This window comes from Balaenoptera musculus, chromosome 5, assembly GCF_009873245.2.
Source record: "Balaenoptera musculus isolate JJ_BM4_2016_0621 chromosome 5, mBalMus1.pri.v3, whole genome shotgun sequence".
NCBI lineage: Eukaryota > Metazoa > Chordata > Mammalia > Artiodactyla > Balaenopteridae > Balaenoptera > Balaenoptera musculus.
Window position 1 is genome coordinate 19,219,447 of NC_045789.1, and position 20,424 is coordinate 19,239,870.

At 38.7% G+C, this 20,424-nt stretch overlaps 1 protein-coding gene across 1 annotated transcript in view; it reads right to left on the reverse strand.

Moving 5' to 3' along the window:
* Positions 1-12,374: 12,374 nt before the first annotated feature.
* LOC118895895 (all-trans-retinol dehydrogenase [NAD(+)] ADH4-like) overlaps positions 12,375-20,424 on the reverse strand; it is a 100,343-nt gene continuing 92,293 nt past the window's right edge. Inside the window, 2 exon segments of the mRNA XM_036853460.1 lie at positions 12,375-12,621; positions 19,648-19,760. Of these exon segments, the coding sequence (XP_036709355.1) occupies positions 19,736-19,760 (25 nt within the window). The 3' untranslated portion in view covers positions 12,375-12,621; positions 19,648-19,735.

Here is a 20,424-nt window from a genome sequence, read left to right on the forward strand (position 1 = left end):
AGGCGAGTAAAGACGCAGCTGTTCGAGGGAGTCTCCGTCAGCTGAGCTGTGCGAAGAAGGATAAAGGGCACCCCCCAAAACGGAGGCTCCTTCAGGAAACTTCCCAGCGCCAACTTGGGAAAAACGCGCAAGGGACGACCAGTGAGTTTATTCGGTGTCCTGCTGGGGACTGTGGCGTGGGAGACAGCCTCTCAGATAGCTCAGAAGAGTTGTCTTGGGAGGCCAGTAGATATGTGATTTGGAGGAGGGAGGTCCACGTAATCCAGCGTGTTATCTCCTAGATGGTTATTGCTAGTCCCGAGGAACAAGTATCTTAAGTGAATGATTTTCGTGCATGGGAAGGTGTGAGAATCCAGGTTCATAAAAAAGTTTCTCTTGAAATATTTCTCACTATCTAAGGGCGTCTGTCGCCTGTTTTCCCAGAGCACGGAGTGCCACTTTCCTCATCTTCACCCTGAATTCCTTTCAGGGTGCACTGTAGGTCAGCGACTGCAGTGGCCAGTGGCTCGATCCTTGCGGAACTGGATGGTGGGCAACATCCTTCATCTTACACCAGGCTCCTATGCCAGCTGCTGCTGAAGGGTGAGTAGGATTTCTGGTGGTGGTCGATAGGACATGGGGAGAGCACTTTGTGAGGAGGAGAAGGGGGCAGGGAAAAATCTCTGAAACATGGATGCATTTGATGTGCTTTAAGAGTGGACCAGAGTGTAGAGAGAGGGAGGATGAAGTATTTGCCAGTTTACTCTTGAACTCTGTTATGGGTGCTGAATTTTATTAAAATGGCTGTACTGAACAGACCACTCTTCTTCCTTGCTGCTCAGTCTTTTTAATGGCTCCTTTCCCTCAGTATATACCTTAAGGGTTAGTGCTCCCAAAAAGTTTGTCCGAAGTCTTTCCTTTCACTCCACCCACTCATCTACACCATGGCTTTTTTTTTTTTAATTAATTAATTAATTAATTTATGGCTGTGTTGGGTCTTCGTTTCTGTGCGAGGGCTTTCTCTAGTTGCGGCAAGCGGGGGCCACTCTTCATCGCGGTGCGCGGGCCTCTCACTGTCGCGGCCTCTCCTGTTGCGGAGCACAGGCTCCAGACGCGCAGGCTCAGTAGTTGTGGCTCACGGGCCCAGCCGCTCTGCGGCATGTGGGATCTTCCCAGACCAGGGCTCGAACCCGTGTCCCCTGCATTGGCAGGGAGATTCTCAATCACTGCACCACCAGGGAAGCTCTACACCATGGCTTTTTTTTTTTTTTTTTTTTTTAAATTTATTTATTTATTTATTTATGGCTGTGTTGGGTCTTCGTTTCTGCGCGAGGGCTTTCTCTAGTTGCGGCAAGCGGGGGCCACTCTTCATCACGGTGCACGGGCCTCTCACTATCGCGGCCTCTCTCGTTGCGGAGCACAGGCTCCAGACGCGCAGGCTCAGTAGTTGTGGCTCACGGGCCCAGTTGCTCCACGGCATGTGGGATCTTCCCAGACCAGGGCTCAAACCCATGTCCCCTGCATTGGCAGGCAGACTCTCAACCACTGCGCCACCAGGGAAGCCCTACACCATGGCTTTTAACTTCTATTTATATAAGGATCACTTCTAGATTATGAATCAGGATGGCTCCCAGTAAACTCCAGACTTGGGCACACAACTGCCTTCTAGACCTCTGCCTCCATTAGGATATCTCACAGTTATCTCAGACTCAACTTGTCCCAAACTCATCCTGTCATCCTTTTTCCTTAAAGGTACTCTTTTTTCTGTCTTTGTGTGGTATCACCATCTACCTATTTGCCCAGCCAGAAATCTGGGAATGGGCATCACAACTTCTCCCTCTCCTCCAGCCTCTACATTCATTCCATTGCCAAACCCTAAGCACCTCTTACATCTTGTACCTCCTCTCTGTCCCCACTGCTGCGGCCTTAGTTCAGGCTCTCATTATTTCTTACAGGGTTTCTGAAAAAGCATCCCATCTGATTTCTTTGTTACCAGGCCCCTGAATCTGATGCACTTCTAAACTAATGCCTCCTTAGTGAAATTTCCAAAACAAACATCAATCCATGACATTTCTTTTCACCTTTAATGATTTTTGAATGATGTGGTTTATAAGTAAATAAATGTCATTCTTCTATTTAAAAATCTTCAAGGGTTAAGAGAGGGCTAAAATCCAAACTCTGTAGCTGGGCCAACCAGGCTTTGTTTAACCTGGTTCCCGTGTATCTCTCCATCCCTGTTTTCTGCTATTCCACCATACAAGTCTTGCTTCAATCTTGGGGAATATTTGCAGTTCCTTAAAAGGGCTGTTCTCTTTCTTGATTCCAGGACTTTGTATATGATAGAACTTCTGCTTGGAATGCAGCAAGCCTTTTTCTAGTGAAAAAAGAGTCTTTAGCAGAGAGTTAATTTTCTTTTCCCTATTACAGATAAATTGTCTATCTTCTGGGAAGAAACATTTGCATTTTTATGGCACCTTGCTTAAAAATAATAAACAGGACTTCTAGTTTCCTGTCTGGCTTCTAAGGCGATTGGAAATCATAATTCCATCCTAACAAGTAAAAAGCTCGCCAGGCTGAAAAATCAGGACTCTTCTCAGATCCATCAGAGAAGTGAGATTACAGGGAGAACTGCTGATCTCAGAATTGGAGAGACAGATACAGAGCATCACAGGTTACCAGAGCAGAAACCCATCTCTGTGGGAAGCAGTTTTGGGGTTGGAAAATGTGAAGCGTAATTGGTGAATTGCTGGAGGCTTAGTGTGGATAAGTCTGAGAGTTAAAAACTCCAGAGGAATCCAGTCATAGTGGGCCCTCACACTTCCGTGACTTTTATCTGTAGGTGCTTTACCAGGATCAGAGAAGAATCCCCTCATGCTTCTCGCAGGGGAAGGGGAAAGGGAACCATTTTGAAATATGCCAGAGCATTCTGTTTTTCTTAACAAGGCCTGCCCTCAAAAGAGATTGTTTTACCAGAGCCTGACCTACTGAGGGATTATTAGAATTTAACTGATGTTAGAGAAGGGAAATACCTAACTGCAGCCCCCTTTAGACATCCTGTACCACCTGAGGGGGTGAAAAAAATTGAGAAGAATTTGTGAAGTTCACAGTCCAGGGGCGCAGGATCACTAAAAGACTGAGATCTAATCATAAGACTACAGAAACCTTCCCCTTCTCCTACACCTTACCATTACATTACTATAGGCCTATTTACCACCTTTTTACCCAATAAGTATATCATATCTGCCTTTCAACAAAAAATAACAAGGTGTACTAAAAGGCAAAAAACACAGTTTGAAGAGACAGAACAAGCATTAGAACCAGACTTTGATATTGCAGTGATGTTGACATTATCAGAAATTTAAAACAACTATGACTAATATGCTAAGGGCGCTAATGGAAAAAATAGACAATATGTAAGAATAGATGGATAATGTAAGCAGGAAGATGGAAATTCTAAGAAAGAAACAAAAAGAAATGCTAGAAATTAAAGTCACTGAAATGGAAATGAAGAATGCCTTTAGTGGGCTTTTTTTTTTAAAAATTATTATTTATTTATTTATTTTGGCTGCATTGGGTCTTCTTGCTGCACACAGGCTTTTCCCTAGTTGCGGCAAGCGGGGGCTACTCTTTGTTCCAGTGCACGGGCTTCTCATTGCGGTGGCTTCTCTTGTGGAACATGGGCTCTAGGCGCACAGGCTTCAGTAGTTGCAGTACGCGGGCTCAGTAGTTGTGGCTCATGGGCTCCAGAGTGCAGGCTCAGTAGTTGTGGTGCAAGGGCTTAGTTGCTCCACAGCAGGTGGGATCTTCCCAGACCAGGGATCGAACCCGTGTCCGCACATTGGCAGGCGGATTCTTAACCACTGAGCCACCAGGGAAGTGCCGGTGGGTTTATTTGTAGATTGTACATAGCTGAGGGAAAGATCTATGAGGTTGAAGATATGTCAGTAGAAACTTACTAAACTGAAAAGCAAACAGAAAAAAAAAACTGAAATAAATGGAAAAGAATATGTAGGAGCTATGGGATAACTACAAAAGGCGTAACATATACATAATGAGAATGCCAGAAGAAGGAAGAGAAAGAAACAGAAGCAGTATTTAGAGCAATAATGATTGAGAATTTCCTCAAGTTAATGTCAAACACTGAACCACAGATCGAAGAAGCTCAGAGAACACCAAGGAGGCTAATGCCAAAAAACAAAACAAAAATAAACAAACAAAAATCTACACCTAGGCATAACATATTCAAATGACAGAAAATCAAAGATGAAAAAATCTTGAAAGAAGCCAGAGGGAAAAAAACACCTTACCAAAAGAGGAGCAAAGATAAGAATTACAACCAATTTCTCCTCAGAAATCGCCTATGCAAAAACATAGTGAAGTGAAGTATATAGGTGTTGAGGGAAAAAACCTTCCAATCTAGAATTCTGTGTCCTGTGACTTTACCCTTTAAAAGTGAAGGAGAGATAAAGACTTTCTTAGACAGAGAAACATTGAGGAAATTTGTTGCCAGAAGACCTGTCTTACAAGAAGTGTTAAAAGAAGTTCTTCAGAGAGAAGGAAAGTGAGCCAGGTCAGAAACTCAGATCCAAATAGAGAAAGGAAGGGCAATAGGGAATGAATAAGTGAAGGTAGAATAAAAACTTCTATTTTTCTTTATTGATTTAACAGATAACAGTTTGTTCAAAATAATAATAGTGGGACTTCCCTGGTGGTCCAGTGGTTAAGAATCCGCCTTCCAATGCAGGGGACACGGGTTCAATCCCTGGACAGGGAACTAAGATCCCACATGCCGCAGGGCAGCTAAGCCCGTGTGCCACAACTAGAGAGCCTGTGTGCCTCAACTACTGAGCCCACATGCTCTGGAGCCCGCATGCCACAAGTGGAGAGCCTGTGTGCTGCAGCTACTGAGCCCACACACTCTGGAGCCTGTGCGCCACAACTAGAAAGAAGCCCGTGCATCGCAATGAAGAGCCCGCGTGCTGCAATGAGGAGCCCGCATGCCGCAATGAAAGATCCCGCATGCCGCAACAAAAGATCCCGCGTGCCGCAACTAAGACCCAACGCGGCCGAATAAATAAATAAATAGTTAAAAATAATGTAGAAAATAACCTAGCTCCAATTCCATCTTCTCATTAAAAAAAATAATAACAGCAAAAACATTTGATGATTATAGTTATGTATAATTGAAGTGGATGACAGCAGTGATACAAGGGATTAGAGGGCGGAATTAGGATTATATTGTTATTGTAAAGTATTAGTACTACCAATGAAGCCATATAGTGCTATTTGAAAGTGAACTTGGATTAGCTGTAAATCTATATTGCAAACTCTAGGGCAACCACTAAATTTTTTTAAGGAAGTATAGCTGATATGCTGAGAAAGAAGGAAACATGGAATCATGTAATATACTGCATTAACACCAGAGAAGGTAGAAAAGGAGAAGACAAAAACGGTAACAAAGAAGGACAACGAATAGGAAACAGTAACAAATATGATAGATAGTAATCCACCTATATCAGTAATCACTTTAAATGTCAGTAGTCTAAATGCACCAATTAAAAGATAAGGACTGTCAGTGTGATTCGAAAAACAAGTCCCAAATATATGTTATATACAAAAAGCCAACTTTAAATATAAAGACACATATAGGTTAAAAGTAAAAGGATGGAGAAAGACATAACATGCTAACACTACTCCAAAGAAAGCTAGAGTAGCTGTATTAATTTCAGACAGCAGATTCAGAGCAAGAAATACGAGGTATAAAGAGAGGCGTTGCATAGTGATAAAGGGGTCAGTTATCCAAGGAGACATAACAATCCTTAATGTGTATGTGTCTAACAACAGAGCGTCACAATACATGGAGACGCTATCTATTTAGGAGAAATAGGTAAATCCACTATAACAGTTGGAGACTTCAACACCCCTCTGTCAGAAATGGATAGACGCAGCTGGCAGAAAATCAGTAAGGACATGGTTGAACTCAATAGCACTGTCAATCACCTGGATATAATTTACATCAATGGACTGTTTCATTCAACAACAGCAGACTACATTTTCTTCCTAATATCACATGGAACATCCACCAAGATAGACCACCTTCTGGGCCATAAAACACACCTTAACAAATTTAAAAGAATAAAAATCATACAATGTATCCTCTCTGACCACAATGGAATTAAAGATAGCTGGAAAATCTGATAATACATGAGATTAAACCACACACTTCTAAATAACACATGGGTCAAAGAAGAAATCTTAAGAGAAATTAAAAAATATTTTGAACTTAATGAAAACACAACTTAAAATTTGTGGAATGTAGTGAAAGCAGTGCTTATGGGAAAATTTATAGCATTGAATGCATATGTTGGAAAAGAAGAAAGATCTAAAATTAATCATTTAACCTTCCATTTTAGGAAAGTAAAAAAAGACCACATTAAATCCAAAGTAAGCAGAAGAAAAGAAATAATAAAATTTAGAGTAGAGGGGAATTCTCTGGTGGTCCAGTGGTTAGGATTTGGTGCTTTCAACTGATGCGGCCCAGGTTCAGTCCCTGATCAGGGAACTAAGATCCTGCAAGTTGGACGGTGCAGCCAAAAAAAAGAAAAAGAATTTAGAAATAAATGAAGTTGGAAACAGGAAGTCAGTCAAGAAAATCAACAGAACCAAAAGCTGGTTCTTTGCAAAGATCAATGAAATTGATAAACCTCTAACCAGGCTAATTAAGAAAAAAAGGGAAGGGGAATTCCCTGGCAGTCCATCCAGTGGTTAGGACTCAGCACTTTCACTACCATGGCCCCAGGTTCAATCCCTGGTGGGGGAACTAAGATCCTACAAGCTGCATAGCATGGTCAAAAAATAAAATTAAATTAAAATAAAAAGGAAAAAGGGAGGAACACAAATTACTGATTTCAGAAATGAAAAATGAATCTATCATGATAGATTCCCATGGACATGCAGAGGATAATAAAGTAATACTATGAATAACTCTTTGCCCACAAATTTGATAATCTAGATTGAATGGACAATTCCTTGAAAGGCACAATCTGTCCAAACCTCACACAAGAAGAAACAGACCATTTGGATAGGCTTATATCTATTAGAGAAATCAAATCAATAATTAATAACCTTCCCAAACAGAAAGCACCATGCTCAGAGGGGTGCACTGGTGAATTCTACCAACTATTTAAGAAAGAAATTGTACCAGTTATCTACAGTCTTTATTTAGAGAGAGACACAGAGGAAGATAGATACTTACTAATTCATTCTGTGAAGCCAGCATTACCCTAATACCCAAACCAGGCAAAGCCATTACAAGAAAACTAGAGAACAATATCTATCATGAACCTACATGTAAAAATTCTCAGCAAAATATTATCAGATTGAATCCAGTAATTTAAAAAAAGAGTTATATGGCACAACCAAGGGATTTATCTCAGGTATGCAGCCTGGTTCAACATTTGAGAATCAACTAATGTAATTCATTTCATTAACAGGCTAAAGAAGAAAAATCGCACAATCATATCAATAGATGCAGAAAAAACATTTGACAAAATCCAACACCCATTCATGATGACAACTCTAAGGAAACTAGGAATAGAGGGGAAAGTTCTCAACTTGATAAAGAACATCTACAGCTAACAACGTACTTAATGATGAGAAAGTATTTAGAAGCTTTCCTACTAAAATCAGACACAAGGCAAGGCTATCCCCTCTCACCACTCCCTCTCAATATCATACTGGAAGTCCTAGCTAACACAATAAGACAAGAACAGATAATAAAAGATATACTGATTGGCAAGGAAGAAATAAAGCTGTCTTTGTTCACAGATGACATGACTGTCTAAGAATCCACAAAAAACTCGTGGAACTAATAAGCAATTATAGCAAGGTTGAAGGATAGAAGGTGGTATACAAAAGTCAGTTGCTTTCCTATATACCAGCAATGAACAAGTGGAACTTGAAATTAAAAACAATACAATTTACATTAGCATGGGAAAAATGAAATACTTAGATATAAATTTAACAAAATATGTACAAGATCTATGAAGAAAAACTGTAAAATTCTGATGAAAGAAACCAAACAAGAACAAAATAAATGGAGAGATAGTCCAGATCATGGATAGGAAGACTTATTTATTTATTTGGCTGTGCCAGGTCTTTAGTTGCTTCACACGGGATCTTTGTTGCGGTGTGCAGGATCTAGTTCCCTGACCAGGGATTGAACCTAGGCCCCCTGCATTGGGAGCGTGGAGTCTTAACTACTGGACTGCCAGGGAAGTCCCTGGTTAGGAAGACTTGATATTGTCAAGATGTCATTTCTCCCCCTCTTGATCTGTAGATTCAACACAATTCCAATCAAAATCCCAGCAAGATATTTTTGTGGTTATTGACAAACTGACTCTAAAGTTTGTACGGAGAAGCAAAAGACCCAGATTAGTCAACTCAGTATTGAAGGAAAAGAGGAAAGTTGGAGGACTGACACCACCCAACCTAAAGACTTACTATAAAGCTATAATAAGACAGTGTGGTATTGGCAGAAGAATAGACGCATCAATGAAACAGAATAGAGAGCCCAGACATAGACCCACGTAAATAAAGTCAATGATCTTTGACAGCATAGCAAAGAAAATACAATGGAGAAAATACACTCTTTTCAAAAATGGTACTGGAACAACTGGACATTCACATGCAAAAAAATGAATCTAGACACAGACCTCACAAAAATTAAGTCATAATGGATCATAGACCTGAATGTAAAATGCAAAACTATAAAACTCCTAGAAGATAACATAGGAGAAAATCTAGATGACCTTGGGTATGGTGATGACTCTTAAAATACAATACCAAAGGCATGATCCATAAAAGGAATAATTGATAAGCTGGACTTCATTAATATAAAACAACATTTCTGTTCTGTGAGAGACACTGTCAAGAGAATAGGGGAAGCCACAGGTTGGGAGAAAATATTAGCAAGGCATATCTGATAAAGGGCCATTTTCCAAAATATACAAATAACTCAACAATAAGAAAACAAAAAACCCAATTAAAAATGGGGTGAAAGATCTGAACATATTGCTCATTAAAGAAGCATATGGCAACTAAGCATATGAAAAAGTATTCAACATCATATGTCATTTGGGAATTGCAAATTAAAACAATAAGATACTACTACACACCTATTAGAATGGCCAAAATCCAAAACACTGACATCACCAAATGTAACAGGTATTCTCATTCATTGTTGGTGGGAATGTGTAATGATACAGCCACTTTGGAAGTCAGTTTGGTGACTTCCTACAAAACTAAACATATTCTTACCATGTGATCTAGCAATCCTGTTCCTTGGTATTTACCCAAAAGTTGAAAACTCATGTCCACACAAGTTTTGTAGCAGCTTTACTCATAATTGCCAAAACTTGGAAGCAACTAAGATATCCTTCAGTAGGTGAATGGATAAACTGTGGTTCAGCTAGACAATGTAATATTATTGAGCACTAATAAGGAATGAGCTATTAAACCCTGAAAAGACATGGAGGAATCTTAGATGCATATTACTAAGTGAAAGATGGCAATCTGAAGAGGCTACATACTGTGTGATTCCAACTATACATTTAACATTCTGGAAAAGAAACCTATGGAGACAGTAGAAAAATCAGTGATTGCCAGGGGTTAGTGGGGAGGGAGGGATGAATAGGTGGAACAGAGAGCATTTTTAAGGCAATGAAACTATGCTGTTATGATACTACACGGTAGATATATATCATTATACATTGGCCAAAACCTGTGGAATGTACAACACCAAGAGTGAACCTTAACATAGGAGTTTGGGTGATAATGATGTGTCAAAGTAGTTCATCAATGTAGCAAATGTACAAGTATTGTGGGGAACGTTGATATTGGGAGAGGTTGTGTGTGTGCGGTAGGGAGGAGGAGGTACGTGGGAACTCTGTATTTCTACTCAGTTTTGCTGTGAACCTAAAACTGTTCTAAAAAATAAAGCGTATTAAAAAATAATAGACAGGAGTTACAAGTAGATGTGTAAGTCTCATCTACTTTCTATGAGAAGAAAAAATTGATACAAGGTGAAATCAGAGGCCCTCATTCTCATTAGAGAATTTGCTAGTGTGGACTAAAGTAGAAATAGCCTGAGCAGGTAGGAGATACAGGTGATCTTTCCAGATACAGATCACAAAATGGGTATAGCAGCAAAATATAGAAGTATTGGGGAACCTCAACCTCCTGGCAGCATTTGGAAGTAGGCCCTTTGTTAAATTCTTGACCTACTGTGCTCTCCATTTCATCGAATAGAAGAGAGGAAACAATGAGTGACACTGTTAACTTGTACTTAATTCTGACTCTTAAGATAATTCAGCTTATTTTTAAAATTTATTTTATTTATTCATTTTTATTTCTGAGATATACATTTTAAAGTAATAACTAGAATTATGACTTATAACATTATACCAGAACATATAAGATTTTTAGGAATTTCATGTAATGTCTGAAACATTTATATTTAGATTTATTTTTAATTCAGCTCATTTTGAACTGCAGGGCTTATTAGGTGAAAATGACCTGTCATTTTAGACTTTGTAACATGCAAGTAAGTGTACACTAGACATAGTCAAACAGACTTCAAAAAGTTGAAGCATATTTCATAGAGCTCACAAGAAATAAAGATAAGTATTGAATGAATTTAAGGAAGAGTTCATGAAGCCATAAATGTCTGCTACATTTTGAGGGGAACTTTTTTTGTTTTTTGTTTTACCAGCTTCAGTTGACATTGCTTGGGTACATATTCCATTAGAGAGGTAGAGATAGCCCTTGCTATGGCCCCTCTGAATTGGAACAGGAAACTGAACTGCCACAGATGGGTTGAACACGAGGGAGCCAGAAGTGGTTGGTACTAATTCTGTTAAATACTGAGGCTCGAAATCTACCCATCAAACCCTTTCTCTTGGGAAAACACACATACACATAGCATACAAAGTAGATGGACACCTAATTTGCAGCTGCAAATCTGAATTGTGTTGTGCAGTTTTTCCTGTTACTTTTCAAGACGAACACATATCACAGAATTAGGGGGTCAGAGACTCCTTGGGTGGTGCTACGATCCCAAAGAAGTAAACTTTCTTTATGTTTTTTGTAGGTAATATATTATAAGTTATCCATTATTGTAAGTAACCTGAACATATCTTTTCCTGATTGGAACTATGGAGACTCTGGAAAACCTGACAGGCTGGAGAAGTACAGGCATACCTCATTTTATTGTGCTTCACTTTATTGCATTTCACAGATACTGAATTTTTAAAAATTGAAGGTTTGTGGAAACCTTGTGTTGTCAGTTGATGGTTAGCATTTTTTAGTGATAAAGTTAGGTATGTACTTTTTTTTAGACATATAATGCTATTGTACACTTAATAGACTACAGTGTAGTATAAACATAACTTTTATATGCACTGGGAAACCAAAAAAATAATTCATGTGACTCACTTTATTGCTACATTCAGTTTATTGCAGTGGTCTGGAACCAAACCTGCAATATCTCTGAGGTATGCCTGTACAAGGGACAGTTTCATGATTAAATGTAACAGGAAATTAAAATGGAACTTTTCATTTTGTCTCAGTTTTGGCTAAAAACTCCAAGGCCAAGCAATATAGGTGCCAAAATCACCCTCACATTCTAAAGCAAGGTACTAGGGTACCTTATGTAGGACATGCTAAGAGACAGAAAATTTCTTCTGTCAGCATTAGCTCATCTCCTATCTCTCGGCTATATAAGGGAGGGCAAAGAATCCATGGGGAAGGGCAGAAATGGTTTGGAGAGAATTTCTTTGGAGAGAGTTGTCAGTGTGCTGTATATGCCCCTCCTACTTCCTCTTAAGTATGTTGGGAGCACTTCCCCCTCATCTGAAACCAAGAGAAGAAAAACACTCAAAAAGCTTGAAGTATTTTCTCTGAAATGTGGAAGATGCAAGGTCTGTTATCTGAAATAAATTGAAAAAATTTAAGGCTAGAGGCTGGCTAGATAACAGCCTGTCTGGTGGCAGAATGAAGTAGAGCAGAGTTTAGTGGGGACAAGGATGCAAGTGTGTTTCCCACAGACCAAAGGTGGAAACTGCAAAGGAATACAATTGTAGATTATTTTAAAAGGAACTTTATCACAGAGATCCACCTGGAGAGGTAAGGTGACCCTTGTGGAAGCAAGGCGTTGAAGGCAGAGTCTTAGTTGGCCAGTTGTAGAAAGAATCATCCCTATAAAGGAGTTGCAGGTAGAGATCCCTACTGGGTCAGAGGATTCTTTGTGAAACCCACAGGAATTCCCCACTCAAGAAGGAATTCAGTATCTAAAAGATGCTGCACCCAAAGGACACCAATATCAGATTGCAACAGTATTTGTTGTATAAAATGTACTCTTTTCCTCTAAATTTCTCCTCTTTTCCAGGCTGGACAATTGAGGGGACTTGAAGCAGTAGCTAGCAAGTGGTGGGAGGAGGTGGAACACAGAAGGGAGAAGAAGCAAGCCCCTCACTCCTTCTCTACTGCAGACTTAATTTCCTGTGGCAGTAATGGCAGTCAAGCCAGTGGCGGTGTCCTCTGTCCAGGGGTGGAATTGATGGTTCAGTCTGCAGCATCTTGAACCTGAGGGCAAGGAAAATGGTGACCAGATCAGTTCTGCTGCTTGGGCTTGGACATAATTTCAAGCTATAAATCTCTGAAAGTGTTTTCTAGTCCTCTTGATAGTTCTAGGACTTGCCCAATAATAAATTCCTTATCATTATAAATTAGCCAGAATTGATTTCTGTGACTTGCAATGAAGTCAATCAAAAGCAGTATCAGGAATTTTGCAAGAAAACAGACCATCAAGGAAATGGGTCAGTCTGGGATTAATTATCTGACCTGTTGAGGCTGAAAGCAGTGAAAATCCAGTTGATTTTAAGGAGTAGATTATCTCTAGGTATGCAGGGGTGGAACAGTTAATAGAAAATCAACTCTGATTCCCTGGAAATAAGTAAGAAAGTATTAAAGGCAAAACCTTAGGGACCACAAGATTTTTGCTGTAGAAGGGTGTTAAAGTACACGAGTCATTCAAAGCCTGTGGGGGGTAGATGGTTGCTTCTGAAAGTGCCGGACATTTTAATGAAAGAGAATGGTAAATTCTGCTGCTCAGTGATGACAAGGCTCCAGTTCAAGTTCTCTGCCATTCTCGTCTTTCCCATCATGGTTGCAGGATGGCTGCTGCAGCGCCAGACTGTCATGTCCTTACATGACGGTATCCAAAGGCAGGAAGGAAAGGGTCTTTTCTCCCCACACCCCCCCCTTTGTTTTCTTTTTAAAAAATTGAAGTATAGGGAATTCCCTGGCAGTCCAGTGGTTAGGACTCCGTGCTTCCACTTCAGGGGGCAAGGGTTCCATCCCTGGTTGGGGAACTAAGATCCTGCAAGCTGCGTGGCATGGCCTAAATAAATAAATAAATAAAAATAAAAATTGTAGTATAGTTGATTTACAATGTTGTGTTAGTTTCTGGTATACAGCAAAGTGATTCAGTTATACATGTATATACATATTATTTTTCGTATTCTTTTCCATTATGGTTTATTACAGGATATTGAATATAGTTCCCTGTGCTATACAGTAGGTCCTTGTTGATTATTTTACATATAGGAGTTTGTATCTGCTATTTCAAACTCCTACCTTATCTCTTCCCCACACCCTTTCTCCTTTGGTAACCATAAGTTTGTTTTCTATGTCTGTATGTTTCTGTTTCAAAAATAAGTTCATTTGTGTCATATTTTAGATTCCACACATAAGTGATATCATATGGTATTTGTCTTTCTCTTTCTGACTTACTTCACTTAATATGATAATCTCTAGGTCCACCCGTGTTGCTGCAAATGGCATTATTTCATTCTTTTTTATGGCTAAGTAGTACTCTATTGTATATATGTACCATATCTTTTTTATCCATTCATCTTGATGGACATTTAGGTTGTTTCATGTCTTGACTATTGTAAATAGTGCTGCTGTGAACATAGGGATACATGTATCCTTTCGAATTAGAGATTTCTCCGGACATATGCCCAGGAGGGGGATTGCTGGGTCACATGGTAGTTCTTTTTTTAGTTTTCTGAGGAACCTCCGTACTGTTTTCCATAGTGGCTGCACCAATTTACATCCCCACCAGCAGTGTAGGAGGGTTCCCTTTTCTCCACATGGAAAGGGTCTTTTCTTTACCCTACCCCTCCTCTTTTTTAAAATCAGAAGGGAAGTCACTCCCCCAGAAGATTTCCCCTTGTGTCTCATTCACCAGAATGAAGTTGTATGTCTACCCAAGTCAGTCACTAGCAAAGAGGAATGGGATGAGACCAGTTGTAGTTTAACTTCTGGAGCTGAGGGAGAGTCCCACCTTGCCTGAGCTCATTATTGCCTGTTTCCTGAATAAAACTGGGGTTCCGTTTGTAAGGGAGAAGAGAGGAATGGCTAATGAGTAGGCATCCAGTGTGGGCAACACCATCTTTGGGTAGCTCTCACCTGTTTATAGTGTGACCTAAAAAACTGCCCTCTTTGAGTAGAACCTAGAGCAAAAGAAGTTCAGCTGGTCTAGTCTGCTATGAAAACAACTCTGATGCTTTCCTTTTGTGGACTGAATGGCTTTTAAGGGACCATAGCAGGACATTGTATGGAGCCTGTGGCAACTCCAATGGTAGAATCATGGTGGAGAACCTAGAGTTTTAGAGCAAAGTTATACTCTCTTCAGTCCTGGTTATGATTAAAAGTGCCTGACCGTGGTGACCATGGTGATCACTAGGTGATCATGCTATCTGAGTTTCTCACCATGAACTGGGTGTTACTGGATCCACAAAATTATAAGGCTGGATGTACCCAGGAGGATAGCCTTACTAAAGGAAGTGATGTATATAGGACTAGACCCAAGCAAATCCTGAAGGCACAGTAAATTGCCTGAGCAGTTGACTCAGACTCCTACTGCACTTCCACCCCTTGGGGAGATTCCCTGTGATCAGTTCATAGAGGAGGAAGAGAATTTCAGCTTGGTTATAATGCTCTGCATGATATTCTGGCAGTTGGTAGAGGTAGACTCGGGAAATCTTGTCAGAGTACAGAACTTCAAGCGTTATATCACTGTGAGTCCTCTGATAGGAATGAAATGATCTGAGATACAAATCTACATTGATTAATAGGTAGTAATTAATTAATGATTTGGTCAGATGATGAGGGACTTTGAAAGAATGAGGTTGTAGGATTGGTAATAAGGAAGTCTGGAAAAGAGATATATGGATGGACCTTCCATAACAGGCACTGAGTGTGAGGAAATTTATATTCCATGTGAATCTTGACAAAAGGTCTGATTTTGGAAGAGATTGTCAATGATCAGGTGAAAAAGGTGACCCATCCTGGGGATATTGTTCAGCAGGCAACACTTTCTCTGGAGTCTTTGGAGTTTCACAAGACCTTTTGGTTTAAATAACATTTGTATTAACGGAGAATGGATATCTTTTTAACAAAGATCAGAAGACATTTTAGTAACACTTGTGAGTATTTACATGTCTCCATATTGCTGAGGAGAGCAAAATGATATTCTTGGAAAGATTCTTAATTTAATACTTTATCAAATCAGGTTTTTAAAAGCAGCTTACGATGCAGAATTTATTTCTCTTTTCAAAGCTGCAAGAAGAGACATCTCTTTCATTTCTTTCTCAGACTCCTTTGGTTAATTATGAAGACTTTTATTTTTAAGGTCAGGTTGTGAAATTTTATTAGTTATATTAACAGCAGGCCTATAGAACAGAATTTTATTGATAGAAATGGAGAAAGGGATAAAAATGTTATTTAATAATAAAATAAGGAGGATATAGCTTTTCTTCTTTATTATTAAATGCCTTATATACTTATAATTTCTTTCTAAAAAGACCTTGAAACTTCAGAGAAGACAAATGGTCTATCCCTGGGTTTAAGTGATAGAATAAGAGCATTCTGGTTTAATCGCATTCCAGAGAGGAAATATTTAGGGTTTTTATATAGCTCAATATTTGTCAACAACGGATATGATTGACTAAAGAATATACAGATATAGCCAGCATTTACTGGTATATTATTCAGAATAGGTATGTTACTGAGACTGTATATGGTGTATTGAGTTTAAGAATACTTAGCAATATGTAATTAGGAATAAAGAGGACATGATGGTAGGGGAGAAGCGGGTGTGCCAGCTGGGTTCAACTAGCAGAGGGACTGAACTTTGTGATGCTCCAGAGAGCAGAACTAGGGAGGCAAACCCTAGCTTTAACCATAAGGGAAAAATTGGCCTGCTCTCTGCAAAGCACTTGCAGAATATGAAAAATGGCCTTGCCCTCAAGAAGCTGTAGTCTAGTGAAACTGTTGAAGAATCAGATGAAATAATGCACATGAAAGTACTTTAAAAAAATGTCAGCTATGATATAGGTGAAAGTTGCTAGTCTCTCTCTGAATTCTTCTCAAAGAAAATAGATGGAAAAATGTTAAAAAAAACAAACACCTGAGGGCATTGTGGTAGCATTTAATAAACAATGACAGTCCAAGATGTTTGAAGACAGTTAATGTATCTTAAAATGCATTTTTTTTTCTTCTTAGAAGAATATACTGTGATTTTATTGGCTTCTAAATTCAGGTATTATTCACCCTATTAACTGGCATTCTTAAAGCTTTGTAATAATTTTAGATCAAAATATCATTACAAAAATAGACCTGTGTATCTAAATACATTAGAGAATGAAAACCTTTAAATAATATGTTTTTTGTTTGTTTGTTTTGTTTTTTCCTTTGGAGGGGTCCAGTTCCATTCCAGTTCTGTTTCAGGGGCTTGATGCCCTAGAAATACTATAACTTGTGTTGCCCCTAGTATTTTAAAGAGTAACATTTTGGAGAGGGATGGATTGGGAGTTTGGGACTAGCAGATGCAAACTATTATATAGAGAATGGATAAACGACAAGGTCCTATTGTATAGCACAGGGAACTATATTCAATACCCTGTAATAAACCATAATTAAAAAAGAAAAGAAAATTAAAAATTAACATTTAAAAATAATGAATAAATATTAGAGCCCTGAGGAAAAGCAGACAATTGTCAGTAGTTTGCAGATTATTTTTGTGTCTCTACAGTACAGTTTTTAAATGGAAGTTTTCTGCATATTAGCAAATGAATTATTGTTACAAGATTTTTATTGTTTCTGGAGTATCATATAAAGACTCAGCATTCATTTCTTATTTTAAGAGAGAGATGTTTGGGTAACTTAGACATTAGGTGTACATTTTGAAGAATTATACTATAATTACGTTTACTAGGAATTTCAGTTGGGGGCCTGGATGAGAAAAAAGGCCTCTGCTGCTAAAGGAATGATAAAGGTTAAGCTTTAAACCCCACACATATCACCTTGGGTTTTCACTGATTTTATAAATAATCCCAGCAGTCTTGTTAAGAATAATGAGATTTTTTTTGTTTTTCAAATCATAGAACCAGACATGGAAAAATAGAAGACTGATAGAGGCAGGGTTGGTGACTGCAGGAATAACTGGAGAGAGGGAGAGAGGGAAACTACTGCCTCACAACTTAGTTAATAATTTATTATTAACTTAGTTATTAATTTTACTAATTAATAGGTTTTATTAATTAATGTTATTAATAAAAATAATGCTCATAATGACTATTCTGAGTTATTAGGATTAGATTTGTGATTATATAGTAAAAAAGAGGAGTATAGAAATGTTTTGGAAAAATTTCACTCAAAAGGGCTGATATAGGGCTTCCCTGGTGGCGCAGTGGTTGAGAATCTGCTTGCCAATGCAGGGGACATGGGTTCGAGCCCTGGTCCGGGAAGATCCCACACGCCACGGGGCAACTAAGCCCACGCGCCACAACTACTGAGCCTGCGCTCTAGAGTCTGCGAGCCACACTACTGAGCCCGCATGCCTAGAGCCTGTGCTCTGCAACAAGAGAAGCCACTGCAGTGAGAAGCCCGCACACTGCAATGAAGAGTAGCCCCCGCTTACTGCAACTAGAGAAAGCCCATGTGCAGCAACGAAGACACAACGCAGCCAAAAATAAAATAAATTAATTAATTTTTTATAAAGGCTAATATAAACTATTTGGACACTTGTGAGGGTAAACTTTGGTATCAGACAACACATATCTATTGAGCATCTCTAACAGACAGAAGGGTGGATTCAAGGATTGTTCTGCCTTCAAGGAGTTTACAAACATATACTTGAAAAACTAGCAGTCGAAACAGCATGTCCTAAGATTGCGATAAAGATACTAAGAGCCAAAGGGTATCAGGGAAGGAAAACAGCTTTATGGTTGCCAAGATCTGAGAAGGAGGTGGGTCTCAAGCTGGACCTGGGAAGGATTGAGGAACCCAAGGAGAGGTGGGGAGGGCAGGAGGAGAAAACACAACTGATACAGAGAATAACATGAGAAAGGCCAACCACCTGAGGGGTGCGTCCTATTCCCCACAGTGCCAACAAAGGAAGCCTTTACAGACGGATTAACTGGCTTCCATTTCTAATGAAAGAGAATCTTAAATAAGCAGGAATATAAGTTTCTGCTTTGAGATATTACTACCCTCCTCAGCCAAAGTTTCAGAGTTTATCTTCTCTCAGAGTTAGACGTGTGGTAAACATTAAAAAAACCCCAAACTGGTGGATTTCAGAAATTATGCTAAACTGAGATCTAGTCTTTCTTACTCTAATCTAAATGATTATGTCTTATTCTTAAACTGCCCATTGTAGCATCTATTAGTATAATAGTTTGAAAACGCTCATTTTGCTTTTCATATAAATCTTATTGTCTGTTATATCTTGCAACTGTAAATAGTTTTACTTACTACATTTATTATAAGTACATTGTTCTTTGTCATTTCTAGTTGAATATAGAAAATAGATTACTTAGTGCAAATTACAGATGTTTAACTCTGTTAATCTCTAAACATTATGCATTGTGATAATTATCAAAGATGAAAAGGGCAATTATTTAATAAAAATGGAAATTTGAGAGTATAAATGTATTTTCTTTTAAAAAAATCTCTCTCTATATGTGTGTGTATATATATATATATTCATTTATACAGTTTCTGATATCCCGGTACTAGTGATTATAGTTCACAGTAGTAAAGTGGGGCTAAGAGAAATGAACAGATGTTAAAAAGGAAATTATTTAGCAGCTTGTTAAAGAAGAGTAGCTTGTAACTTATTGTAACTTGTGTTACATATATGATATATATAACACAAGATTTAAAGATATATGTATCTTATTACATTCTACATATTGATAGTGACTTTTTCTGTTAAAAAGCTTTTTATTATGGAAAAGTTTAAACGTATATAATAGTAGACAGAGCAGTATAATGAAACCCCATATATTTATCACCCCACCTAAAAAAGTATAAACATACAGGCAATCTAGTTTTATTTATGATCCCTTCATTCCCCACTCCCACGTCTCCAGAACTAGTTTTAAACAATGCCCAAACATCATATGATTCTATTCATAAACACATAAATTAGCATAGTTATTTAACATAGGAAATACTAATATATTTTATGGATAAAAATGCTGTAATCTCTATAGCTATTTGATATTGACATGTTAACTGTAAATATCTGTTTAAACTCACAGTTATCATTGTTCATCATATCAGGTAATGAATTAACCAGACAGGTTCAGATTTAGTCAGCTAGTATTCCAAATTGTTCCTGGAGTTGTCAAAAGAGCAGGACTGTCCTAATGCTGTTAATAATAATAAAACAACAATCAGTATAATTTTCATGACAGATTTCACCAAAACCCATGAATAATTTTTGTTTTTTTTGTTTCAAGATTTGGCTTAATATTTCTTTATAGATACCCACTTTGCTAAGTCTAATTTCTATTATCTTGTCATCCACTTCCATTCATGACATTACTAATACTTTATACATGGTGTTAGTAAGCTGGGGAAAAATTGGGGACCCTCACTTGATTCTGGGCAAGATCCTTGTGGCCCAGTGGTGTTATAGAGAAGTAGAGCATGTTGAGGTTGTCGTGAGATTTTCGTCTTGGAATAGTCACTGCTCTTGGCTCTCCTGTAGCTTAGGGAAAATTGGGCATCAGAAGAAGGGGTGGTTGGTGTGTTGGAATATTGCTTGCGGAGAACTCAAAAATTCCTACTCCTTCAACATGTAGAAGCAAGGAGGGAGATAAGCCTCAAAGGCAGAGAATTTCTTATCTTGGACCTTACTGCTGGAGCTGTAGAACCCCTGGCATCAGCAGGTTGCCATGCACAAATATTTTCTTCACCCAGGACCTGAAGCTACACCTACCTATGGAGGGAGGACTTCTGTGTCCTTTCCTCACCATGAATCAGGGTCACTACACCTTAACAGGCCAACTGCATGTTTTGTTCCCTCCAGTT